This window comes from Pavona decussata, unplaced genomic scaffold (genome assembly GCF_977016875.1).
Source record: "Pavona decussata unplaced genomic scaffold, jaPavDecu1.1 SCAFFOLD_67, whole genome shotgun sequence".
Lineage (NCBI taxonomy): Eukaryota > Metazoa > Cnidaria > Anthozoa > Scleractinia > Agariciidae > Pavona > Pavona decussata.
In genome coordinates, this window is record NW_028145486.1 from 3878484 (window position 1) to 3906373 (window position 27890).

General features: G+C 39.6%; 2 protein-coding genes and 1 long non-coding RNA gene across 3 annotated transcripts; 2 read left to right on the forward strand and 1 right to left on the reverse strand.

Annotated features, from left to right (window-relative positions):
* The first annotated feature begins 1947 nt into the window (after positions 1-1947).
* LOC146478160 (acid phosphatase type 7-like) lies at positions 1948-26620 on the forward strand. Its single transcript, XM_085112886.1, has 8 exons — positions 1948-2326; positions 7680-7772; positions 15210-15365; positions 16564-16639; positions 18328-18445; positions 19953-20150; positions 21550-21755; positions 24365-26620. Exons 1-8 carry the CDS (start codon positions 1994-1996, stop codon positions 24544-24546), a joined length of 1362 nt encoding a protein of 453 aa, XP_084969012.1. The 5' UTR covers positions 1948-1993; the 3' UTR covers positions 24547-26620.
* Positions 11406-13528, forward strand: LOC146478161 (doublesex- and mab-3-related transcription factor 1-like). Its single transcript, XM_085112885.1, has 2 exons — positions 11406-11787; positions 12207-13528. The coding sequence occupies exons 1-2, from the start codon at positions 11529-11531 to the stop codon at positions 12662-12664; spliced, it is 717 nt and encodes a 238-aa protein (XP_084969011.1). The 5' UTR covers positions 11406-11528; the 3' UTR covers positions 12665-13528.
* On the reverse strand, positions 16206-16646 carry LOC146478162 (uncharacterized). The gene is made up of 2 exons (XR_014865262.1): positions 16515-16646; positions 16206-16427 (listed from the first exon to the last, which is right to left on the reverse strand). It is a non-coding gene; the product is annotated as an uncharacterized LOC146478162 (long non-coding RNA).
* Positions 26621-27890: the final 1270 nt, after the last annotated feature.

The window sequence follows — 27890 nt, forward strand, 5'->3', positions numbered from 1 at the left end:
AATAGTGATACACGAGGAGTGCATTGTGAAGGGTAACAAGATCAGCTAATTAAAGAGAATCTCTAGTTCCTTAAAAAGAGGCTCAGAGTGTTCATCTGGTTTCGGAAAAGTTATAGTACGTATAGCTCTCTTTTGAAGAGTTATTAAAGGTCTAACTAGAGTAGAATTAAAAGTATTGCTCCAAATTGATAAACCGTAGGTGAGGAAGGGGTAAATAAGTGAATAATATAATTGATGTCAATATGTTTCTGTTTACAAAATGTCTAAGTTTAGATAGTACTTCTTTTCCTCTTGAAATCTTCTTGCTCAATTCGTGTAAGCACAGTCAGTTCCAGTTTAAATTGGAATCAAAAATGATACCTAAATATTTAACCTGATCATCGGATTTAACAAACATATTGGAGATTCTAAGATTCAACTTATGGGCTGTTCTTCTTTGTGAAGGATGGAATGCCACAAAGCTAGTTTTATCAATGTTCTAAGATAATTTGTAAGCATATAACCACTGGCTCACCTTTTCTAGTTCTACATTTAAGTTGGTTTCTAAATTTAGAATGTTAGTATTATTAAGAAACAAGTTTGTAGCTGGATACTTCCGGGTTTTAAGAACTTATTCTGATTTTCATATCTCTAGATTGAACTTAGTATGTTTAGTGTTAAAACATTTCTCATGGAATAAGACCGCAGTACTCACTGGTTTGAACTGTTTGACAATACGTAGATACTGATTTGTATTGAATTTTTGGCTGAAAGTTGAAAAAGCTGGAAGTTCAAGGCAATAACCGCACTTTTTCACGAAACTTTTGAATGCAGGTACCGCACGACTCCCAAACAAACTGTTCTGAATACGCGGTTTCGTTGCCGGATCTCTTGTAGTAGGAATGCACTTGGCACGTGCCAGACGTCATTTTACGTGTAAATAAACCAAACTGACTGATTGCAGGGTTGACACTATATATTATAGCAAAAGGCTTATTTATTTGGGCCAAATAGATAGAGCCGTTTTTCTCATTGTAATTCTGGCCGTGAAGAAGACTAGTTGTAAGAGTTGAAATATTGGCCCAAATAAATATTAGCCCTTTGCCGTAGTGTCAGCCCCGCAATCATTTTCAGTTGGCGTAGTCTTTTTTTTCTTCTATAAGCGGAAGTCTTGAACTTGTTTAATTAATTTCAGGTTTTAGTTTTTTAACCACTAATTGATTGTCAAAATAATCTACCGTAGTTATTCTGAAATGAAGAATATATTTTTTAAGCTCTTTAATAGTGATTTATTGGTTGTGGGTACTAATTGTATCCAGACCTGTTAGCAGTGGCCAGTGGGATCATCCTGTGTGGTAAAGCCGCAGTTACACGTTGTAACTTTTAGCTGAAACTTATGTGCAACGGCGCTGCGAAACAAGTTTCAGCAGGGGTTGCACCGTGTAACAAGGTCGGTTTCGTGAAACTTTTTCGAACTTCCGTTGCGAGACAAGTTTCACGAAAAGTAGAACCGCTTTCTACTTCTGCAACGGCTCGCAACACCGGTCGCAGTGGTGAAAAAACAAGAGTTTCACCGCGTAACACCACTTCGTGAAACTGGTCTCGTTCGCCGTTGCACAGAAGTTTCAGCTAAAAGTTCAGGCACCCTCGATTTAACGCCCTCTGAATTAAGCGTCCTTTACAATGTAAAGGGTGTCATGAAATAATAGACCATCCACACCAAAGGAAGTTAGCAGTGGAACGGTTTACGAGTCGGACGAGAAGGTTGAATTTCATCCGGCGTTTCAGTAAAGCCCAAAATTCAAACCAGTTTATTGACGTTAAAATCCAAAAATACGACATTTGAAATGAGCGCCCTAGGCGCTTTCTAGAGAAAACCAGTCAGAGGTATCGTGTCGGCTGGGTTCTACCTCGCATGATGTTTATACCTGGTAGTTCGCCACTGGTGATTGTCACATGAAGAGAAGCGGCCTCATCACGTGACTAGAAACCGGCAACGAACAACTGCGTCAAGATGGAGCGAAGTTGGGTTTGCGTTTGTGCGTATTTTTGCTTCGTCTTTGTGTATGCACTCGCGCTTCACCCAGTCTCCAATGATCTGTTTATGGCAGATTTGTCGCCCTACAATTCTGTGCACGGACCCGAGCAGATACACATCGCATACGGGGATTTTGCGAGTCAGATGACTGTCATCTGGTCCACTTCGTCCGTTCAAGAACTCTCCAGTTCTTTTGTCCTCTATGGTTTAGCGCCGAAAAACTATTCCTTGAAAGCGGAGGGCAAATTTGTTGTATTCACAGCAGGCAACCCTGATGGTCTGCACTATGTACATCGTGTTTTACTAGAGGTGAGGTTAAAAGAGACTCGCTAAATACTGAACGTAATGCAAAGTAAGTTATGTAATTGTCAAATGTTTCATGATCCATGCTCAGACGCAGCTGCTGGCTTTTCCCGGGGGAAGATATGGAAGGTGCAGTGTATATGAACTTCTTAAGCTGCAATCATCGCCAAAAATCTTGGGAAGATTGCTAAATTTTACCTTGCCTTCACTTTCCTCCCCTTTCCTTTCCTTACGAATTGTTTTTCGTGGGGAATCCAACATTGAACGGGGGGGGGGGGGGGGGGGGGAGAAGCAACAAACAAAGGTGTGAAGAAACGTAAGTAATAAAAATTGCTATGCTTTTTTTCTAACGTTCCCAACAAAAATTGGCGAGGATTGTAGCTCTCTTTTATCAGAGAAGGCCTTTATCCTGGTCCTAGACCGACCTCTGCAAAGTGTCCAAAATCATTTAATATATACATGAGGGGTCATTGGGGTCGATTAGAAACCGAAAAACCGCACAAAAAATCACCCAAAACCGAAAAACCAAAACATATTTCAATCAAACCCGAAATCCAAACAAAAGACCAAAACTGAAAATTTACACAGCTCAATTTCCAAACCCCTCATCAATCTGATACATTGGTGACATGTGGAGCATACAGACTAAACTATATTGATTTCATCACGGTATTTGTGGATGCCATGCGTGTGAATCTGGCAATTCTTCTAAATTCTCTGTTTAAATTAGGAAAATTGACAAAAATCCTTCTTTGAGTCGCAATAGAGGACTTTGGGGAAATTTAGGGATATCGTATAGCACACATCGTTGAGGCGCATAATTGCCGAAGAGAAACCGGAAACCAAGTAGGAAAAACCGAAAACCAGAACGGATACCAGATCTGAGAAAAGTCTTGTATTTTGGCCGAAAACCGAAAACCAAATGCTTAAAAAAGGAAAAACGGCAAACTGCAACAGTTTGCCGTGCAAAAACCAAAAAATCTGGCCTAAAGATGACCAAAACCAAAAATCCCATTGCCCTACTCATACATGGTGCATGAATGTCTCTTTATTATATGGCTGGCTCCGCGAGCGGGCAAGATGAGTCAAATCCTGCGCTGTGATTGGCTACTCGAGCGGGCAAGATGGAGCTATCTTGCCCGCTCTGGATTACCCGTTGCCCGTTCGCTTGGCATCAAAAGTTTAATCCCAACAACAATGCAATCTTTTCTTCGATTTTCTCGTTGTTTTGGGGGAAAACGCTCACTAAAAAGTTCGGTAAACTCTCAACATTTACCTAAACGAAAGGAAAGAGAATGGAATCGTCCTGGTGTAGTGAAAATGTTGTTTCAGCTACAATGAATGTGAGTTGAATCGGTGAGTTGCTCTGCGTGTAGTATTTTAGATAGAGTTGATTTTGTAAAAACAATTGTCTCAAGTCGAGTGCCAAATTGATAAATTCTCTAGGTTTGCAATGACTGTATTTAAATCACAGCGTAGTGGAAGATGCGTTAAGTGTTTAGAGCAGTTCAGAAAAGTATTTTTCTGAAGTTCGCCGAAGAAACTCACGTTTTTAATTTACCCGCATCTTGCTTGTTGTAAACAACAAAATCTTATCAAAGTTTCGCCCAGTTTTCTGATTTACCCGCTCCTTTTTTCGGCTTGTGTTTGCATATAATCTCAAAATCTATTGTTTCATTCAAGAATTAATGATTGGAAGCCGAAAACTGTGTAAAAATGTTCATTATTTACGCCACCGTGCGATCAGCTGAAAATGGCGAGTTTGCCGGATTCTATTTAAATCTTCCAACTCTTTCGAAAATCTAAAATTTTCGTTCTCAATAATTGTATACTCCCTTTAAGCCATTATAAAGTTAGAGCCCTAAGATAATTTAGGATGCCTTGTTTTCCACGATTACATGCTAATCCAAAAATGTACTGAAAATAAATCTTTCACCGGCCAGCTATGAAGAATTTCTTTCCGAGTAGAGAAGTTTCATGTCCTGTTTTGTTTTGTTGTTGTAGTTTTAACTTGAAGGTAAAGTCATATAATAAATCCTTTATTGACCAAGGTTGTTCGGTCAAGATGGCTGGATATTGGCCTTGTTCTTTTTTTGCCTTTTTATGCAACGCAAAAAAGAAAAAAAGAACTTGGCCAATATCCAGCCATCTTGACCGAACAACCTTGGTCAATAATGCATATATATTTTGGAAGGTGGGGTGGGGGGGGAGGTGTTAATTTAAAACAAAGGTCCTAGAATTCAGCCATTATGTTTTCTTTTGCCCCCACGTTTTCAGTGTTTTGCAATAATAATAATAATAATAATAATAATAATAATAATAATAATAATAATAATATATAAAATATGATAATAATAATCATAATAATAATAATAATAATAATAATAATGATAATAATAATAATAATAATACTTTATTTGCAATAACAAACATTGTTAGTATGATTTATATAATCTGGCTTAACTGCATAATACCCTGCCGCTTCAAAGCTATACCCCTTAAAAAATTGGATAGGTGGATTCGCACTCGAAACAATTATGCAGAAATTGATCTTAATTAATTCACAAGTGGATACATGGATACACAGTCAAAACAGAAAGTGCAAAATATATAATTTTCTTGTTCTCAAAGCATGTTGCATGTTCAAAAGGAAGTGCAAAATATATCATGTTAGCCGTATCCACATATCTGCCTCAATAATTATACCTATTATATTCATAGTGGAAGAGTGCTCTAGCTCACCTCGTATCCACTTCAACATATACCTACTTAATGTCACTGTTCTGTTTAGAGTATCCAAACACGTAGAGTAATAAACTAAAGTAAGGACCACTACACACATTTGGCATGAATTTGGGGGACACTGCTTGGCAATCGGCTTGACTGGTGACTTCTGTTTCATGACCTTGTTGGCCTACACTGTAGGCCAACAACAACAAAACACAACAATGTGCTGCAGCAGCAGCAGCTTGGCCAGCATTGCCACTGCAAGAAGAGTATTGGCAGGTCCCAAAAACTAGAGTGCTACTAGGAAATTAACAGACATCTGATCTCTGCTTTAGCACATCAGTTGACGGTATTAAATTCAGGGTTCGTGCTACTCCTTGATGTCCTTGAAAGCTCTAGAATTTAATTTTGAGATTTCAAGGGCGCTTGAAAAGCCCTTGAAAAGAAGAATTTTTGCTGAAAGTGCTTGAAAATAATGAAAACTCCTTGAATTTTTGTTCAGATGGGAAATAATGTAGGATTGTATCAAAGTAATTCAGGGATTGAGCGCAGATTTCAAAATTGGGGACAGATTATATCGGGGGGAGCTTCTTTAAAGTTGCTATTGACCAATGAAAACATTTCGGAACTTGCCTTGAATACTCCTTGAAAACTCAGTTTTTAGTGCTTGAATACTCCTTGAATTTTATGTCCAAAACCAGCACGGACTATGAAATTGCAATAACTTTGAACCCCGTCTCCAGAAAAGTGGTCAAACTACTGATCAGTCCTCTTCTGTCCCCTCTTATACAGAATCCTCTTACCTTGAAAGCCTTTCCTAAAGCCTCAATAGGAAAAAACCAAAATATCAACATGAAATGGGATTTTACAACAACAACAACAACAACAATATTTATTTGAGAAAAAAAAAACAACAACAACAACAACAAAACCGGAATGAATGGCTTGTCCCGCAAATAGTTACAAAACTAATTGAGAGAGGACAAGACCAAAACAGGAACACTTGAAAAAAGTAACCAGAACTTACAAATTTTAAGAGTTAACAATAGTTCATGAGTTTTCAACTCCTTTGAGAGTGCTTAAAGAATCATTATGAAACACGTGCATGCAGGGCTGTCACCGACTTTTGAAGTACATGCAGTAGGTGGTAAAAATAAATGTAAAAACAGATGAGATGTTTGTTTTGAATTCTAGTGTTGGGTTAATACATTTTGTTTTTCTGCATGCTGGGGAATAAACACACAATAGCTATGGGAAATTCCCAGTTAATTGGCCCTTAATACTGACTGCCCTGGAACTGAGGATGGGTTAATTATTTACAGCTGTACTTAATTAATGGAGATGATGTTATAAGAAGAATTTGAAGTCTTGTTATAATGTACTAAGCAGATCCAAACTACTTGAGAATGATCAAAATATACCTAGAGCCAGACTTTTAGCTAGAAATTGAAAGTTGGGAATCCAAGACGCATGTTCCTTGTGAATTTTTAAAAGATGAGGTGAATTTTGAGTGCATTTTCTCCAAAAGGTGGTGTCCAAAGGATGCCTTGATGCCCTTCTGGCTAAAATATTACCTAGAGCAAATGACAGGTTTCATGCATTGCACGATTTGCTAATTGAAAATATGTTGGTGCTTATAATTCGCACAAACTCGTTGCAAAGATTAATGACTGAATGAAGGCCACTTTCGAGAATAAACCCAGGGTATGCTATCTATTGCAGGGTTGCCTTCCACAATCTTGTAAGTTTTGTTTGGCAATCCACCAGTAACCATTGACAACATGTACACCTGGATGGAAGGAAGCAATGTGGTAATCTGTGGCCTTCAAAGAAAAAGTGCAACATGCTTATATGATAATCTTCACAAGTACATAAGAATTGTCTTACCATTAATAATAATAATTATTAAACAGTACTTGTGGCTCAGGTGCAGTGGTATTAATAGTGGTTAGCGCATCAGACTTTCAATGGGATGTTCTGAGGGCCAGTGGTGTGAGGCTAGGGTGGTCTCTTCATTGCTGTGTTGCTTCCTAAGATTCACATTGTCTCTCGTCACACAGGTGTGCAAATGGGTATGGGCGACATACTGCTTGGGGTAACCCTGCAATGACTAGTATCTCATCGGGGGGTGGGGGGGGGGGGTAGCAATACTCCAAGCTACTTCACTCTACAGATACCATGTTAAGCTCCAGCTGTGAGGGCCACTTATCAGACATTTAGGCTTGAAGTTGCAACTTTATCTTTACCTACTGAAACCAGAAGCTGGGGCCACTCAACAGATCATTTTGGTGGAATACCTTTTTGAAGGCATTAGCCACCTTGAGTAGCTGCCCGCTTCAATTCTGTAGGAATTGAAGAACTTTCTTTGGTCAAATTTCAACTTCAATTCTTGTAACATGGAAAAAGTGGATGCAATTAAGTCCTTCTAGCTTCAGGTCAATTAAGAATTCAGGAAAGGCAAAGATTTTCTGCCACTCAAATGTTCAAATATCCCAATAAAAGCCCCCCACCCCCGAACAAGTGTCGCTATGTTTTTGTTTTAAATTTTGTTGTTGGGTTACCCTGATGAGAGCTATCAGACCAACATGTTTCTTTTTATTTGTTGTGACTGTTTGTTGAATTTCACTTGTAGGGTTTAATTCCTGGAAAGAATTACTCATACCGTGTTCAAAGTGGAAGCAACATTAGTGAAGGATTTGAATTCACAGCAAAGAGAGAAGATGAGGTCAGTATATACACGTACCAGTTAAGTAGGCTCGAATGAGTTTTTTTTTTATTGCTTATTTATTTACACCACCACCTCATACGTAAAATTAACAGTAGTTACAATGTGAGTTGAACGAGAACAGTTTCATAAAATGAATAAAATAAATAATATAGAATGTTCCAAAAAAACAGTGAGTGGTAAGGAGACCTCTGGGCCGGGTTGTTCGAAAGTAGATCAACGCTAGTCGATGATTAGATTTTAATCAAGGCTTTCAGCTCGCTCAATAAAAATGATAAAAATGGTTTTAAAGGCTAATTTAGAGCTAAAGGTAAAGAAAAGTCTAAGTAAAAATTGAGGGGCAGGAATCTTTAGGAAGAATCTTTATCGATTAGCAATTAAACTCAAGTCAAAGTTTGCGTTAATCCAGGATTAGCTTAATCGGGCCTTGAACAACTGGGCCCAGAAAGCCAAAGGCTTTTACAAGGAGGTCCCACCGTGACTTTTTTTCTATCGTTGTTTGTAATTGTTTGTGAAATGATGGAAGAATATTGCAAAATATTGTATCTGATCATGTGGACAAACTATGAACAGCTTTGTAAGTCAGTTGTTTGGCAATACTTTTAGGCTAGTTCTGACCTCATGGCATGGCAAAGGGTCAGCTCCGCAAAAAGGACCTCTAAATTTCAGTTTTGCTAATTATCTAAAAACTAATTCGGTGACCTACTGTTTTTATTGCTTTGTTGGAAAAGCGCCCTTTGAGAATATGACAAAAAGTTGTCCATTAGATCTTGCGTTATTTCAAAAAAGGATTTTTTTTATCACCTACAGAAAAATTCTACTGGATAACTTTCTTCCAAAATTTTCTATTTGAAGTGCTATACGGAATGTTGCATGCATGTAAAAAATCAAGATAGGTCACCGAGCAAAATTTCAAGATAAAAACGAATGTTTCCTGCAGCTTTTACTTCTGGTTCATGCGATTTTACGCTGCATTTCCACTTCTGGTGGTATGGGGGCGTGACTTTTGATAAATGTTTTGATTTATTCCGCTGTTGCATTCATCTTAGTTATGGCGTGGGTGGGTTACAACTGTCTACGCTTAAAACCCTTTCAAACCTCCTAATACATGAGCTTTGTTTTAAACAGCGTAACAACTATTGCAAAAGCTGTGTATAGTATTTAAGCTCCCAGTGGGTAATTTTAGGTCTGAATAAATGTGGCTAAAAAGATTATGTAATTTAGGGCAAGTTAAATGTGACACAATGCTGTTCAGTGGCACCTTGCCATGCAGGGTGGCCAGGCTCTTCTCCAAAGGCTCTTATTGCTTTAAAATACAGCTCTCCTGTTGGCGTCAGATCATTTTGTAATCGCTTTGTTTTAATGGCTGTCATGTGAAAACGTATGCTCCCATACCCTCCCTCCCAATAGGTGTAAGTATGTTATGTGGATGGTATCCATGGCAACCTGCACTGTAACCACCTGGGACTGCCACACTGAAAAAAAAACCCTTGCCGGGTTAAGGAAACCTTGGTTTTCTAGGGAGGGCCTTTTATCCTTCATCCATCTCTATAGAGAGTACAAAATCATTTATATACAGCTGCATGCATGTGTGCATTTTTGTAGGTGATTAATTTTGCTTCCCTCTATTTTTTTTCTTGAAGGGGTTAAGGGCGAAGCGGAGGGGGTTAATTTACAATCATCAGGAGAATTTCATGTAATACTGTAGGTCCTAGAATTCAGCCTTTGAATTCTCCTTATTCTATTTCTATGTTTTGAAATAATAATAAACCTTGTATGGTTGATAGAATCTTTCAGGGGCATCCCCCAAGCTCATCTGCAAGTGATGAGTTTAAAGGGAAGTGAGGATAGTAAAGAGAGTGAGATAGAGGGGAGCCAATTGAGAGAGGTGCTTATCTGAACTCAAATTTTTCAGAAAAAGATTGAATACGCTTTTCTTACTGTTTCTGGCAATAGTGTGTAGTATATCTCTAGACATTTTTTAACTTCTTTATAGTGCACAACCAGGCAACAATATTTTTGTAAATTTTAAGCTTGGTAATGAAATGAGAATGAGAATATCCTAACAAAATAATTGTTAGATGTACGTTTCTGCATCCTGACGGAAACCTGAATTCTGTTGGCCAGAAAAAAAACACTATCTGTAATTTGCTATCATTTTTACCCTGAGTCTATTTCACCACGAAATAGAAATAATTAGAGACAAGGGTCAATATTGCACAGGGTTCGTACGGGTCATGGAAAATCTGGAAAGTCATGGAATTTTAGAATTTCATTTTCCAGGCCTGGAAAGTCATGGAATTTAGGTGTGGGTCATGGAAAGTCATGGAAAATGGTGTTAATTAAAAAGTACAAAATAAATTGGGGTGTTGTGCGAAGAAAATAGTAAAAACAAACCCGAAATGAAAGATGATTTCCATGAAAATGGTCAAATTTAGGTCATGGAAAACTTGGAGAAGTCATGGAAAAGGTCATGGAAAGTCATGGAATTTCAAAAGCTCACAAGAGTACGAACCCTGATTGCGGCCCCACATGCAGCGTATTACCAGGTTGATTTGGCAAATACGTCCTGTTCACTACGCTAATTGTTATCAGTCACCAAAAAGTTCAAAGTTTGCATACAAAGCAGATCGCTGTTTTAATAAACGTGTAAATGTTAGTTTCAGAGGGACTATTGTGTCTTGTGAAGAGTTTCACTTTAAAAATACGTGAAAGGCTTTGTAGCTACATGTAAACGAACTGGATGAACGATTTTATTTTGTAAAACTTCTGCTCTAGAGGTCGAGGAGGTGTAGTTTTAAAAATATGAGCTTAATGTGCGAGCTTGCGAAACAGACAATGATAATTTCTCAGCTGCGATAGCCCCCATTGATGATTTTTGTGGTGGATAAATTAAGCCGCCATTCCCTTCGCGGCTTCGCTGCCCATTCGTCCAACTTCGCCTTCGCCCAACATCCCGCCAGCTACGAAGGCTACCGACAGCAGAGACAAAATGCCATCCCTATAAAACTGTTTTGTTTCCTCTCACCTTGACTCATGAAAGTGGTTGGGTCAGTCAATGCTAAAAAAGAAGAAGAAAAGAGGGAAGAAAAGAAAAGAAATACAGTATAGACACATTTGCTAAGTAATAATTCGAGCGAGAATTTATCTTATTTTACCCGTGACTGCCATTTTGCAGTGGTCCCTTAATCCGTTAAGACGTTTATGAATATGAGGGTGATTTAGATGTAGACTTAGAATCACGCAAGAAATGGAGCAGGCAATGAATCACAAATAATTACTTTTCTCACTTTTTCAATGTGTCCGTATAGTACGATGGAAAACGAAACACAATCTGGGATGGTCCTATTTTTTTGGTTCCCTGCAGGAACAAATGTTCCCAACCATAAAGCTGACTCCGCGTACATTCGTATTGTTTGTAGGATAAGTGTGTCGGTAGGAAATTAATGAGAGATTGGATATCCATGTGAATTGTGCAGTGATTAATTGATTCCCTCTAAAAATTTTGGCTGAAAAGAAACAAACAAATAAACACGTTGAAATAATCTTTAGGCACGTGGTACGCACGGGAACAGATCGTTTTGTCCAATCACAGTTCGACTTTTTGACTTGACTGGCATCTGCCAGTGAGCAATATAAGCTCCGCCTAGCGATTCATCCCACTCAACTCGATTTGCAGTTGTTTTCGACAAAGTTTGTGCAGGGCGTCGCCTTGGAAAAAAAACCCACTTAGGTTATACCTTCCTGCCAAGAAGAATGGAGGAGACTTCTCTTGAGAAATTGATCGGCGTTAAAAAGGAACGTAAGCCCTCGTGCACGCTTTGTAGTAATCACGGAGTCCGATCGAACCTCAAGGGCCATAAGCATCACTGCCCTTTTTTGAACTGCCACTGCGAACGGTGTGTCAAGGGACGCCGAAAAAGGGACATTATGAAACAGCAAGTTCGTCTTCGGAGAAAACAGATGAAGGACTTTGGCAAACGTGCTTGCTGTGTTCCAGCGGCGGAACCGCGAGGTAAAATGGACAATTTCATGTTTAGTTGTTGAACTGTTGTAAGTTTCTTATTTCAATTGAAGCGAATGCTTCCTTCTTCGTTTCTTTTTGCAATTGCGATAAAGGTTTTAAACTTCTGGACAGTGTCTACGAAACTTTTCTTGGTCGTTGTAGTTTTAATTTGGGCGTTATTTTAACCTTGATTTCGTTTTCTCTATTTTAGGCCAGCTCTTTGAGCTTACTTGTTTGTTTTTCACTTGTTTACTTGAAGTTAGCGCAAACATGAAAATTACTTTTAAGGCTAAATTGTTTTATTGTGCGGAAAAGAAACCTTTTTAGCTAATGTCTTTATAATGTTTCAAATCTTTATATTTTTCCGAAGACTGTCGGTTTGTTCATTAATGAATTGATTTTTTATTTCGAATTCGATCCTGTTGCAGTGAATATTACCTCCTCTGCGTTTGTGAAATCCGAACAGTCCTTCACCGAAGAGCAAAACAATATCCTGGATGAACCCATCAGAGAAACCGTTCCTAAACTGGGCAGCCGTTTGATGCAGAGCGTCTCCAACATTATGCATTCGCCGTTCAGCGCTCCCAGACGCCAGTCTTTGAACTGTAGTGCTTACATGCCAACACCGTTTCAAATGTGGACCATGTGCGATGGCCGTATCTTCCATTACAGTAACTGGCCGGAGCAAGCAGTTCCCACATATCCCATAGAGCCCCAGACTAGCCCTGGGTTTTCAATTTCAGATAACAGCGCTTTTGTCAAGTACTGTAATCAGCCTTCGAGAATGGACAACAACTCGTTCCGATTTGGCCGTTCTTCGTCTGAAGAAGCTGCGGCAGTTTTGGCATCGTTTGGAAATTCAGAACATGGGATAACAAATCGTTAGACTGAAAAACTGCTTGTAGTGAATATTCCTTTGTTGTCTTTTTGTTTTAGTTATTTAGTTATTAACGATTTTCTTTAATAAATCGCTTAGAGTTCTTAAGAAAACGTTGGGTAGGATTAAGAGTTGTTAAGGATGTTTAAATGAATTTCAAAATGATCCTATTTTATAAGTTTATTAGTTGTATTCAACGTTTAAATACAAGCTTATCTGAAAGGTTTTTTTGTTCCCTAACCGTTGTTTCGTTTATCAGTTTTTTTCTATTGAGGCTTTCGTCTTCAAATAATATAACGGAAAATGAAAATATACTGGGTCTATTTTAAGTTTATTTTTAATAGAAGTGGCCTAAGTCTCTTTTTTCCGAATGGTGGCCCCCGGAAAAAAAAAATTGTTCCCTTTGTTTGAAGAAACAAAAATTAATTTTTTTATCATTTTTTGAAAACTGTATTTTTTTCCTTGAATTTGAAGGCCACGGTGACGTTGTGTCTATTAAATTTGACGTGTCTCGATTGTAATTGATGTAGAAGAAAGATAATTTCTTATCGGACAAAACTACCCGGTGTGTTCCAGCGAAACTTTGTGTGGATATTACACTGTAATATAGAAATTATTCCTTGTTGCAGAATAATTTTGGAATAATAGAAGCGAAACTTTTCGGAAAGAATTAAGAACAAGTTCGGCAGAAATTTTGCAGATTCTGCATGTCAAGAAACAGTGGAATAAGAGATTTGAAGATAAAAATTGTCGCTATTGTAGCGAAGAAATAGATTTAACATTTTTTTCCCGCCCTTCGGGGTGACAACAGGACTACTCTGGTGCCACGGAATTGATAACAATCATTTCTTTTTGTTTTCAAATTCATTCAAAATGTCCGATAAATTCAGTTGCACCGATCGTCCAAAAAAAAAAACAAACAAAACATTCAGAACTGTTTTTATACACTTTTTTCATAAGATCTTTTTTTATAAGAGCGTCGAGGCTGGAATTAACCAAAACTTGAAGGACATACATCACGATAAGAGTTTCTATTTTGACTATTCGCTTTTGAAATGAGATACGGGTAGAATGAAATGTAAAACACAGGCCAATTAACCCAAGTGCCGAGAGTTGGTTAGCCGTGCAAGCATGTCAAAGGTAGCTTCATACCACATTACAGCAAATAATGCTCTTTATCGACAGTTTTGGTCTCACGTGATCTTAAGAACATCTTAAGAAAATGTTCAGGCCCAAAATTGCCAAAAATATGACATTCAGCCTCGGCACCAAAATTAGACGTTCTTGGCTGCTTGGTGGTGCATTGCCAGAGTGAGCTTGTGATTCGACTGGATAGAAAATAATAAAAGGTTTTTTCAAACATAACAGAATGAAAAAAGGAAAATTTATGCAAGAATTTCTACAAGGAGTAAGCTCATTTCGAAGCAGTCCAGTCCTGGCCCATCCCCGCCGTGAGTTGCGTGACAGAGAGCCGAGGGGCCAGCAGGACTGGACTAATTTCGAAGTGGAAAGTCGTTCATTCAAGAAACTTTAACTCGCGCGCATGTCGCATATTCACTTCTCGTCAAAAGCCATCTGAGAGCGGGGAGGGAGATGCCAAGTTGTCGTCCAAGATTTCGACTGTATCGGCACTGCATTTATTTATTTATTTGTGTTTGTGTGTTTTTTTGTTTTGGGGTAGTTAATTATGTAGCTGGTGTCCTTAGAATGCTGTGGAAAATTGCCTGGGATTTTTTTTCCCTGACAAAGAGACGAATAGGTCATTTCAAAGCTGTGGCGTAGCCATTTGGTGGCTCTTTTTTCTCTTTTTTTATGCTGATGTAAACCGCATTTGAATATATATGAATAGAAAATGCGGTATATAAATGCATTACCATTACCATTACCATTCTTTTTCTATCAAAACTTTTTCAAGACGAGTAACAATCGGAATGTTATAGATATAGGTAAAGGCAGATAGGCAGGCCGAAATAGCAACGTTTTAATAAAGCAAGGTTTTCATCGAGCACTGATAATTCTGTTCTATAAACAAGTAGTGTGTCAAGGACAAATGTTGACGTCAATTTTCGGATTTTAAACTAAGAACTCACGCAAGAAGCGTGCGCGTGACCTAAGAAAAATATTCGCTGGTGGAAACACCTTGCTTCACGTTTCGTGTGGCTAAATATTTTTTCATTCTCACGTATATCCTACTTATTGACCTTGTTACGAGGAAAGTTGAGGTTTGTTCGCAGCGCAGTAAACACCGTTTCCCTTGCGTCAAACGTCACTGACAAGCTGACTTGACGCCGAAGAGATGATCAGATTTGAGGGCGTCATTTGGGTTTTGGCGTTTTATTACGTCAATCGCACCCGAATTGATTGTAATTGATTATAACAAGGCATCTTGTCTGGCAGTGAAACTCTTATTGTCGGGGTGAAAAATCAACTCCCGTGCGAAGTTACGGTAGCTATAAAGTGGACAAAGAGTCAAACACAAGTAACTGAATGCGGTAGCAGCCTTTGCATATGTTTGTAATCCCATAGTTTTTTATATTTTGTTTTGTTTTGTTAGAATTGGTCACCGCAGTTCCTGGTCTACGGAGACATGGGTCGGGTTGGCGGAGCGCCCAGTCTTAAACGGCTTATTCAAGAGGCCAGGTCCGGCCAAAACACGGCCGTGTTGCATGTTGGGGACTTTGCTTATGACTTTAATACTAATGGAGGACTTGTAAGTAAAGTGTAAATGGACTGGACTGTTTATAAAGCCCCATCACACTAATCCGGGTAAATTTGGAAACACATCTGTTTGGCCGTCCGTGCGCATTAATCCAGCGTTTTTTGAGCATCGAAAGCGGATCATTTTGAAAGCGCTCTCCAGCGTGGATAAATTTTAAACGCCAGTTAGGTGGGTTAGAGTGGACGGCAGAAAACGCTGACGTCACAACGGTAATGTACGCACGCTTCACGGTGTGAAGGCATGGGCTTGTCAATTTTATTTGGATTATTGTGAACGGGAAAACATTGCGCAAACGATACTACGGATGAAAAAAATTTGACCTATTTTCGCGGAAACGCCGTTTGTAAATCTTTGTGGATTAGTGTGCACGAGGTGTAAGTAAATAAGTGAATTTTCATCCTGAACATACTCATTCTGTAGAGTTCATCCATACTCATTCTGTAGAGTTCATCGATCACGAATAATTAATTGGTAACGTTCTATAAGTGTCAAAGGTATTTAGCTTGGTGCAAGCTTAGTGGGAACAGACAAGTTAAGCGGTAAATTGCCTCATTTGCGATAATTTTCCCTGCAGTGTGAAAGTTTGCGAAAGTGAATTCGCTTATTCTCTAAGAAAAATGGCGTTCTGCATGCGGCTAATATTTCCAGGAAGTAACTTTCCCATTAGCTGATAGAAGTAAAAGATTGTATTGTTGTGATGCACTCGTGCGTTCGTGTGTATTTTAATTCAGTATTATCTTTTGCATACTTGCTGAAAGGATAACTTTTTTCGTTGTTGTTGTTGTTGTTAATAATATCTTTCATGAAAACTTTTTGAGCTAAGAATTACGGTGTTTTTTTGTTAATTTGAAGAATAAGTGCAAAGCTTAAAATTAAATGCGCTAAAAAACTAATATTACCATAACTAAGTCTATGTACATGAATGAAGATAGCTAGTTACTTAATTTGGGATAGTCTTACGACCCTAGGAATAAAAGATTGTTTGTAGCGTTCAGATCTCGATAGTGGTGGTACAAGATTCTTCTGAGACTTTAAATTGTAACTGTGTTAAGACTGCAAAACAATCGTATTTTTTGCGATTTTTTGCGCCTTCCGAAAACGTCCAAAAACGACTGTTTTGCAGTCTAAACTGTGTTTAACTGAATCATCGAACAGGTGAATAAGTTGTTGTTGTTTTTTTTTGACGTAGTACGGTGATGCCTTCATGAACAGAATTCAGGACATGGCTGCGTGGATTCCCTACATGACATGTGTTGGAAATCACGGTAAGAATGTTTGTAGGCCTGGTCCCGGTTGTACTCCAACTGCACAACAAATGTACTCAGCCAGCCAATACCTTTTGTCCGCTGGATAGCGATTTACCCACTGGATAAACGTATCCGCTCTTTGAACAACATACCTTGGTGTGAGGTAGGAGTGGAATGAGAAACATTTGGCCTTAGGGTGGGTGGGGTGGAGACTCGGTTCCTACGTGCCCCAAACTCACCGTTTGCCGAAAAACAGCTTCTAGCCGTCACCCAATTTTTTTCTCTCCGACCGTGGGACTTTTTAGGTTTTCAGTTTGACCTCTTCCAGTTGTTTAGGTTTGGGAAAGCAAATGAAAGATTAGGAAAAAAATGTGAGCCAAAAGAAGGAACAAAGGAACAAGCCGTTTTCTACGATCCCCATTTGTGTCTCAGCCTTCTGAATTACCATCGATTTTCTTTACAATGTATAGATTTTCAAACATGGTCGGCCCTTCACGATCAGTAAATATAGTGAAACAAATTCGCCCACAAAATGATTTGACACAGTAAAAACTGATTCCCAACTAAGCAAAAAAACAACAAACAACCAAATTAAACAACACAAAAGAATCAACAACAACACCCCCTCCCCCCACCCCCCCCCCCCTCAAAAAAAAAAGAAAAGAAAGAAAGAAAAGAAAAGCTCCGTGACTTTCCTTCATTGTTTTCTGACTATGGGCGAAATTGTGGCGGACTATCAAATCAATCCCGACCAATCATTTGTTGAAGCCTCAGGCCCGCGCACTGCACTAAGATGAGTGTTTAATATCTGACAACGCAGGTTATTTACTCTAAGAACTCATTTAATGGGTACATTTATGGTCGAAAGATGACGGGCGAATCATAACCAGCGACTCTTGATGGAAAAAAAAAAAAACAGGCCCGTCTGCATACTGCACTGAACTCGAAACTATTTTGCGTTGTTTTTCGTCAACAAGAGACACCCTTATCTTCTCTGTTGCCTCAGACATAATGACTCCACCAGTTGGTTGACTCTCAATTGAAATTTTCATTATTAGAGAGATTAAGAATTACGTTAACGCCAAACGGCTGAAATGACCACGTGACCATGCTTACCCTGTCTTTGCCGCTCGCGGTTTTCAATTCTTCGTCAAATTCTGCTGCTTAATTCCATACCGAGTATAATATATCATTCTCATTCATTCACCAGGCTTCAAATATTCCATCACATTCATTCCATTGCGCATATGCCACACATGACATTCCAATCCTAGCACTATGCAGGATGTTTGTCCCATGAATCTAATTTAATGGCCTTAGCTGCCACGAGTCTCCTGTAGTTCAGTGGTAGAGCATCTGAACTAGTAATCAGAAGGTCTTAGGTTCGACTCCTGTTAGGAGTACTCGGACTCTGATGAATAAAACATCATTCTATAATTCAGTAGTTTTGCGTTAGCATCAAAAGTCAGAATTATTTTGCACTATTCTCGTCTGTGTACTAGTTTTGTTTTGTTTTGTTTCGTTTTTGTTTTTTGATTTTTTCAACAAAACACAAACGCGAGTATCACGTTTGCCGTTAACCGTAAATGCGATTCTTAATCTCTCTATTATCGTCGGCGGTAAATACTTGTTTAATTCTCTCAACTAAATTGCTGCTTAATTCCAGCTTGCTATATAGATATTTTTGTATTGTTTCTTGTCTGCAGAGATTCCCTTCAACTTTAGTCATTACCGATACAGATTCTCTATGCCGCAGCTTGAATGGCCGACTGCAGTTAACCGGATGTGGTACAGCTTTGATATCGCCAAAGCCCACTTTATCGCGTAAGATATAAACAGGAAAACAACCCAAACTGATTGAAGGGCTGACACCACGGCAAAGGGGCAAGTTTTTTTGGGCAGAGTTACAATGAGAAAAAATAACGGCTCTAAAAAATTTCTCTCATTGTGACTCTGACCCTGAAGAAGACTAGTTGTACTAGTTGAAATATTAGCCCAAATAAATAAGCCCTTTGCTGTAGTGTCAGCCCTGCAATCAGTTTGGTTTATTTACACGTAAAATGACGTCTGGCACGTGTATCTCCATTGCAAGAGGTCCGGCAACGGAACGTATTCAGAACAGATTATTTGTGCGTCGTGTGGTCCCCTGCATCCCAAAGTTTCCTTAAAGCATCTTATCGAAGCCCCGTCTACACTGTTAATTTGCGTCAGTAATAATTTCCCACAGCGGAGATGTCCATGGAAAGGCAAAAAGCAAGATGGCGCCATGCTGGATGCGCAAATGTTAGGGACTGTAGGGACTGGGTTCTACAGATGACGTTGAAAAAATTGTCACATTTTATGTGGCATCTCAAGTTTTTTTGGGCAGATATTTCAACTAGTACAACTAGTCTTCTTCGGGGCCAGAGTTACAATGGAAAAAAATAACGGCTCTAAAAAATTTCTCTCATTGTGACTCTGACCCTGAAGAAGACTAGTTGTACTAGTTGAAATATTAGCCCAAATAAATAAGCCCTTTGCTGTAGTGTCAGCCCTGCAATCAGTTTGGTTTATTTACACCTAAAGTGACGTCTGGCACGTGCATCTCCATTGCAAGAGATCCGGCAACGGAACGTATTCAGAACAGATTATTTGTGCGTCGTGTGGTCCTCTGCATTCCAAAGTTTCATTAAAACATCTTATCTAAGCCCCTAAAGCGTACAAGGGTTTCTTTTTTCGGGGGGGGGGGGGGGGGGTGGAGGGAGGGGAATACAGTCAAAACCTACATTGCTTGGCGTGGGCTGTTTCAGTTTCCCTACCAAGTCTGGCAAAGCTAGAAAAACATCAATATTTTTTGTGCAATTTTATTTGAAAACCAAGATTTCTTAAAATACACCGTCATTTTGAAAACGTTGTTGCCTACACATAAACTATCTGAAAAACACTATTTTGTGGTGCTGTGTTCGGGTGTTGTCACGTTATCATTTTTAAACCCTCGGCGTTTCCATGAAGTCGAGCCGTCCGAAGCATAACAACATTCTTCGAGAGGGAGGGGAGGGTAACATTGTGATGAACTAGTATCCTACCCACATTCAGCTTACTTTCCAAAGATGAACGCGATTCAAACAGATGAAAACAGCTTCCTGAACTCTTCTACAGTATTTGATAAACTTGGGCCAACGATTTCATAGTGCTTTTCATCAACGCGCGCATGCGCCTAGGGTGGGGTTGTTTAAATGCTGTGGAAAGCTATAATGAGAGCAGAGCAGCGACTCACCTCACGTGCGCAAGACAGGAGGAATCCAGTGCAATTCAGTAACCGCCATTCTTCTTTGCCGTCATTTCATATCAGGTACTCTACCGAGGTGTACTTCACTGACGGCCCTGTGCAGGATCAGCTCGATTGGTTAACGAACGATCTCAAGGAGGCTAACAAACCAGAAAATAGAGCCAAGAGGCCGTGGATCATAGCGTTTGGCCACAGGCCTATGTACTGCTCTAATATTGATATGGATGACTGCACCACGCTACATTCTGTGGTTAGAAAAGGGTGAGTGGTTCTACTGTCTTTTCCCTTTACCAAGCTTCCGTCGACGATGGACCGGCGCGGAAAAGAAGTAAATGCTTGATAAACAGTAAAGCATCTTACATACAGCGGAAATCCCCCACTGACCCCCCCCCCCCCCCCCCTTCCTGTACGACATCCCGTTAATACGACCATCTCGTTTTAATGACCACTTTTTCATGGCCCAAATGACAGCTCGGTCATAGTAAAGATGAAGTATTCATCTTGTCGCGAGCATGGACAAAGAAAACATGCGAGTCTCCGAAGGGATCGAACTTATGACCTTCCGTACAACGGTCGGTATCCGATGTTCCTTCCGTACACCGGTCGGGATCCGATGTTCCTTCCGTACACCGGTCGGTATTCAATGTTCCTTCCGTACACCGGTCGGTATCCTATGTTCCTTCCGTACACCGGTCGGTATCCGATGTTCCTTCCGTACACCGGTCGGTATCCGATGTTCCTTCCGTACACCGGTCGGTGTCCGATGGGTGTCCGGTGTTCACGTCAAGATGATTATTTCAGCTTTTTTACTTCACTCACCGAGCTTACAAAAGTCTTGTACACTACACCGGGTGCTTTCGAAATCTCTGATCCTAGCGCATACGGGACGTGTGTCACGCGAGTCTTGTACATAGCCAAGCTTGTCACCAGTACCCCAGTAGCTCAGTGGTACAGCTGAGTGATTTTCGTATCTGAAAACTTCGTTAATGCGACCAAATATCACCTTTTGGTGTCCCAATGCGCTCATTTTGTTTTGTTTCACTTTGTGGAGTAAATGACACAAACAAATTGGCAAAGAAAAACTCAAAGTAAACAAATCTCACCGGTTTTAAGGTTATTTCAATCGCCTTCTAAATCATGCCACCTTCCAATGTTTTCTTTGTCTCAGTCATAATTTGACCACACCCCGTTATCGTAGTGACGGAGTTCAACTGCACTTGCGTGTTTTCCGTGTCATTTTTGCTGGAATGGCCTGACAGGCTCAGCTGTACAATCGAGCTGAATAATAAGAGATGGCTAAGGGCTTTCATCAGCGCTTATAAATCGAGAACTGTAGAACAACTGAACGCGCACCGGTCAAACGATTAAAAAAGTTCGACAGCAGAAATGAAAACTCAGTAGGCTCCAATTCGATGAGAACGCAACAAGAGTCTGTGAGAGACGGCGTGAACCCGTAACTAGTGGAACTCCAGTAAGACCGAGAGTTTGCTCTCTTATCAATCGATTCGCGTTGATTCTCGTCCTTTTTTTTTTTTTTTTTTTTTTTTTTTTTTTTTTCATTTTTATTTGCTAAAGTTCAGCAAATGCCGAACAGAAGCAGATTATTTCCGGTGGAAAGTCGCGTAAAAATCGCACTGTTTTCTTTCTTTTTTCTCTGTAGCCTCGAACCGCTGTTCTTCCAGTACGGTGTGGACATCATTATCCAGGCGCATGAGCACTCGTACGAACGCCTCTGGCCAGTCTACAATGACACAGTGACGGCTCATAACTACAGCAACCCTAAGGCACCAGTCCATTTAATATCTGGCGCGGCCGGCTGCAACGAGGCTCACGGGATATGCGTCAACCCGATGCTAGGACCTAGAGGTATGAAGATTTTCTATTGAAGATGCCCCCCCCCCCCCCCCCCCCCCTTCAAACGGCCTTTGTGGCCCGTAAGGTCTCTGGATTTAGTTATCTGCTACGTTGGCTCCCGTTTTTCCCAGTTTTCAACCTTTTCGTCATTTTGGTCGTAGCAGTCCGGCCCGCAGTACAATGGCATTTATACTTGACACATACTTCCTTTGATCTAGAAAGGGAGAAATCTCTGAGAGATCCACTTGAGAGAACTCAAAGCTGTGTACGGGCACTTTGCATTTGTTAGAATTGACCGACCAGACCGCTCAGTTTCGAAGTGATTATTTTTCAAGATTTTTCAGCATCATCCCTTCAAAAAGACGCATTCAATTTACAGACTGGTCAAACAGACCGGCCAGTTTTGGCTAATGGGAAGCACTCTACGACTCACCAAAAATTTTGGCAAATTTCGGTGGAGAATTTCCGCAAATTGAACGGGAAATTTCTGATCGACTGGTTCACCTTCAGAGGTTGTCCTGAGTTGGTCCTCTTGTTCCAAAACTTTTCCGCGCTGTTCCATGTGTCCATGGCCGGTTAATTTGCGAAAACATTTCCCGGAAATTCGGAGTTTTTCCTCTAGGTAAGGAGATGTGTCTAGTATTCTCTTGATAGTGGAGAGGGCGGACAAAGAAAACGATCGAAAAGAGCAAGCGAAGGGACTACTAACGGGCAAGATACTTTTGGCGGGACTGATCAATAATTTACTGGCCCCAGCCCTTTGTTTTGGAACAGCACTTCAGTAAACGGTAGTTGCAGTTTTCCTATGGTGCATCCTTTATTCGGGGGGGGGGGGGGGGGGGAGGGATATCGGATATTCCAAAATCGGAATACCTCGAAGAATTAAACTATATTCTTCTTCTTATACATAAATAAGAATTCGGTTCTTTTACGTTGGCCATTTGAATATTTTTCGTTACCGGGCAACAGATAAAACATAGATCTTTCAGTGTATTCCTTTTTCAGACCACACAAAATATGTCCGCAAAAACGCGCCCCTAGACTGCCAGCATTCCCTTGATAGTGGAGAAGGTGCATAAAGCAATTAAGGAAGAGCAGAAAAGCTCGAACAAGCAAAGGGACTGCTAGCAGGATAGATGTTAGTATTATTATGGGCGGAAACAATAATTTACTGGCACTAGGCGTTTCTTTCGGAACGACACCAGTGCACGGTAGCTGCCATTTTTTGCCTACACCTGTCATCCAAGCCATTCAGTTCAGTTCGCCAATCTGATACCCAGTAGGGCTCAAAATACCGCTGTCCTACAATAAATGAGCCTGCGATACCAACGACTTCTGCCAATCATATTCAAGGTGCATTTGAACAAACAGGAGTAATATGTAGTTGGATTTTTAAGGCAAGGCTGGTCGAACAACTTTATTTAATGTGGATGTACACGTAGCTTAAAAGCTAATTTTCAGGTGTTCCACAGGACCCTAATAAGTTAAGATAGAAAATGGAACAATGAATGAGTAAATGTTGCAAAAGGTATATGATTGGAAATGACAAAAAAAAAAAAAGAAATTAAAACGGCAAAAAAAAAAAAAAAAGAATGAGATATGAATAAAACTATGATTGCGAATTTCCGCCTTGAGTTTCTTTGTTCCAACAAGAACGAATATTTTGTGGTGATGAGTTCCAAGTATGCCTAGAAAGCTAAGTGAAATGAAAAGACGTGGTTATAATATTTAAAGAAAGGTTAACATATGATGATTCATGATAGATTTCAAAAAGGCAAAAAAAAAAACAACAACAACTACATCATTTCGGTTTTGTCTAACCAAAATATTGAGCAACCTATGAAAGTAATTTTTCACCTGTTCGATCAGCCGTTTGAGTCAGTGACAGATTTCTTGTTCTAAATTAATCCCAGCCATTGCGTCTATTAATGAGGAAGTCGAGGAATGCGCGGTCGTGCGGTTTGAACATTTCTAAATATTTCTTTTTATAAAGAATCTATTCACGTCCTCATTGACGTTGAAAAAACCCACAAGTTACCGACAACTGTTATCACCGAATCCGCAAAAATTTGAAGATTCGGCTCGTTAGCCATAATACTCAACTATGATAACTATTTTGTCTAGTTACTCTTCTTCTACAACATATATATTTCACGTTTGTTTGTTATTTTCATTGACTACATTGAAGCTGGCGTTCATGTTTATGTACCCGACGATTTTATAGTAATTACATTTTCTCTTCAACTCAAGGTCGGAAAATGGTGGTTGAACAACATTACACTTTTCCAGTATTCTTTCAACTCAACAAATTCTTTCAGTTGAAAATAGTCTATTTCCATGAAGTTTCATCAGTTAGAATCTCAAGAGCACAGTTAACGCCCTCAGACACAATAAATCAGTGTTTACTTTACTTTTTTCTTGAATCCCGTTTCAAAAAATGCCGCTTTCCTGTCGCGGTTTTTTTGTCTAGTTTGATGGGAATGATTTTAGCGCCGTTAGAAATTCTAGGAACATTCAACTTAAAGAAGGAACAGGAACGGTGATTCAGTGTTTTATCTGGGCCGTGTACTCGGTAAATGAAGCCGCAACATATTTCAAGTTGTGTCGTCATTTTACGCCAGGTCCTTGGTCCGCATTCCGAGAGTGGTTTCCAGGCAACGCTGGCTTTGGTAAGCTGCGGATCGTGAACTCGACCCACGTGTTCTGGGAACAAATCAAGGCTTCGGATGCTTCAATTCAAGACAGTATATGGATTGCACAGGAACACCACGGACCATTTAAACCTCTGGATGTGGAATATTAGAGGAACGGATGATATGAGACTCCGTGTGTGGTATACATAGGGCCACCACGCCCGATGTGGAACATTTAAAGGAGGACTCGAAAACGACATAACTTTCGTTGGTGGGAAATCTTAATATATTAATAATTTGTAATTTCACAATTTGAATATTTTTGCACATTTGCATAAACCTTCGATTCAGTGAAGGAACTGTTATATACCGCGATGTATTTCTTGTTAATATCTAATTCGAATGTTTAGCTCTTTGTGATGACGTCGCAAAACAGAGAAAATAATTACACTCGGGCCAATCCCGACAAACGCAGGTAACTCAATGAACCAATCAGAATTTGAGGCGTAATGGTGCAGGCGATGAAAAGCGCGGGAAAACCCGCGCGCGTCAGGCCTAGTTTGCACGCGCGACACAAGAACCAGCGTAAGCGAAAGAGTGGAGACATTATAAGTGAGGGTTATCGGCCTGAATCGAAGGGGTTTTGTGCATTTTTCGCTTTTTGACCGTGTGGAATCCACGTATCCGCCGGTCAGAAAGCGAACCACGGATTGGGAAAAGCTTGCTACGCTAGTTGACATTATATGTTATTTGAATTTTAGCTTTTATCGTACGTGGTAGGAAATATTGCTCAAGTTCTTTTTCCCTAAAAATTTAGATTGTCAAAAAAAACAAAAAAAATTGAAAAAATTTAGCCGTAGCGGACCCTTATATAACGAAATTCTTGGTATAACGAACAATATATTCTCCATCCCGGCCTTTAAAATGTATGGAACAGAAGAACCTTGATATAACGAACCAATTTCCCTAGTCCCCTGGGCACTTCGTTAAATCGAGGTTCCACTGTAGTTGAAATAAGGTTCTATTGCTATCGCCATTTGCCCACTTTGGAAACGAAATCTCAAAAACGAAAGTTGAGTATCAATATTTGTCTCATCGCAGCTTTGATGGCATTTTCACGAATGTTTTGTCAAAATTTTAGACAAGTCGGCTTGTTCGGTCCGTGGCGGAGAAATATTAATCAGGTTCCCTCGGTAGTGCCATAAAGTTGCAAAAAAGAATCTTGAGCAATATTTTGCCAATGCACATGGAACAAGCTAGCTCAAAATTTACAGTTATAATGCTTCTTTTATAAATAACAATTTGCTGACAGTTAAGCGTTAGTTCTGTTTGCAAGCATTGGCGCTACAATTAAGGACGAAAGTTGAGTATAAACATTTGGCCGGTTTCATGGCATTTCCAGTCCTTGTTGTAGGTAGGCGCAAGAAAACGTTTTGACTGTTTACAAAACGGCTTTCTTTATAACCGCTTGTGGAAAAAGACAATCCAGTGAAATCAATTTTGAGTAGTCCATCACCAAAATTCGGACCCCTCCCGGAACCAATTCAGTTTCCTTTCATCTTGAATCGGTTTAGCCATTGTGAAACGCGAGCATCAGAACAGGGGAGGGGAGGGTGACGTTTTAGTTTCGCTTAGTCTGCGAGAGCAGAGGCCTTTCGCGGGCTACCGCGCTTTCAGCCTTTCGCCTTTCCCATTGTTTTTTAAAGTCTGGATCGAGCTGGCGTCGCTAGAGGAAACAAGACCTTATTGTTTTGGCCGTGTTGGTATGAAACAAGGGAAAAAGTGTATTGGTCAGATCATTTTGCGGATGGTTTGTGAAAAATCATAGCAAGGACGATAACTTTACACAATCATAATGTAAACGGGTATCGAGGCTATTTACATTTCTTGTATGTTTAAACGACAAAAGATAGTATCTTCTCCCAAATAGATTTGTAACCAATGTATGTGTACCTAGATGTACGTATGTATAGAGCCGGAATATGTATGCATGATTGTACACCAATGTGTGTAGTTTTGAATTTCTTAGCCTTCGTATTAAGCAGCATTTAACAAAACCCATTTCGTATAAACAAGCTCACTTTCTGTTCCGAAGTGGCGTCAATTGTATAACGCAAATGCTAATATTTTCCGGACAAATCCGGGGCTTACTGCTGTAAAATAAATGTGAAATAAACTTTGTTAATATTGCCAGGTATGTCTTTGTTACAGGTAATATATAAATAAATGCCATTTATTATTTCATTTGTGTTTAATATTTCCTTTACCAACGTCTTTGCTTCATCAGTGTTCTTTAAAAAAAAAACGCTCAAAATTGATTAAGTTTGAAAGAACCGACCAAGAAATTGTGATTTCCTCTTTTGATGGAATACGTGCAGCAAATTAATTTGTTTTCTTGGCAAGTTTTCTTAGAGAAGTTCTCCGGTAGACTGTGGCAGAATCCGCATTTATTTGATTTGACTGCTGAGTGTGGCCGAAACACATTGTCAGCGACACTGTTTGTATATTAAACATCCGTTGTGAAATTACTTCCGATAAGCATGACACACTAACAGGCCCAAATTTAATATACCTTGATCAAATCTCTTTGATCAAGATTAAGATATGTAGCTTTGCAGAGGAGAGGAAAGTTGCGTTTTCGTATGCTTTAAATGTATACAGCGAAATTTCCGCGTCCTAAACTTCCATCACTTCGCCCTGTCACTCAGATCGGATTTGATTTTTTGCAGGTTGTGGCTTTTTAAAAATCGAATTTGGCGGAAGTTAGTTGACGTTGAATCCTCATACAATCGCGTTATTTCACGCGGGACTTGCTGCAATTCAAAATCGTGCAGAAGACAAAAGTCTAGTGTAATGAAAAAGTAATATTTTCTTGTCAGTAAAGACGACAGTTTTGGTTCGCAGCCTGCATGTTCAAACAAACAGCTCACTTCTTGATTAACTTCCTAAAAGTTGTTTTACCACCTGGGTTGTGCAACTTTCCTTACTTTTCTTATTTAGCGCAGACCTTGTTTGTCATTGCGACGGAAAACAGTAGAGTTTATTTGATTAAGGGCAAAAGGAAACGAGCTTTAATAACTTTTTGAGCAATGTGTGTTTGCTCAAGTTGAATCCGAGGCGTTCCTTTTGTTGACGTTTATTAAAGCTGTCAAACCGCGCGATGTGTAATTTATTTGCAACCAAACCCATTCAGGACGTTTTGTCGTGCCAGAGTTCAAACAACCTGCATTGTTCCCCAACATTCGAATCAAAAGAACTTGTACTCGGTCACTATGCTCGCAGTTGTTCTTCAAAGTAATTATCTCGACCTCATTGTTCGCAGGAAGAGCGAGGCGTAATGCATAAAAACAAAAGCCGACTTCATTCGCGTGCGTATCAGTGAATGCAATGTTTACCAAACTTCGCTCGTACCTTGTCATAAAGAAATCATTTCGTGTTATCTATTTTTTGAAACTGTTGATTAGAAATGACTCGTTTAATATCCCGAAAGGAAATGTTCGATGTTATCGCTAAA

What these genes read in the sequence shown, in the direction of transcription:
- LOC146478160 (XM_085112886.1), top strand. Translation starts at nt 1,994, where the DNA reads ATGGAGCGAAGTTGGGTTTGCGTTTGTGCGTATTTTTGCTTCGTCTTT. An exon ending in TTAATACTAATGGAGGACTT is followed by an intron (nt 15,366 to 16,563) that starts GTAAGTAAAGTG and finishes TTTTTGACGTAG; the next exon opens with TACGGTGATGCCTTCATGAA. An exon ending in GACATGTGTTGGAAATCACG is followed by an intron (nt 16,640 to 18,327) that starts GTAAGAATGTTT and finishes TCTTGTCTGCAG; the next exon opens with AGATTCCCTTCAACTTTAGT.
- LOC146478161 (XM_085112885.1), top strand. Translation starts at nt 11,529, where the DNA reads ATGGAGGAGACTTCTCTTGAGAAATTGATCGGCGTTAAAAAGGAACGT. An exon ending in TCCAGCGGCGGAACCGCGAG is followed by an intron (nt 11,788 to 12,206) that starts GTAAAATGGACA and finishes ATCCTGTTGCAG; the next exon opens with TGAATATTACCTCCTCTGCG.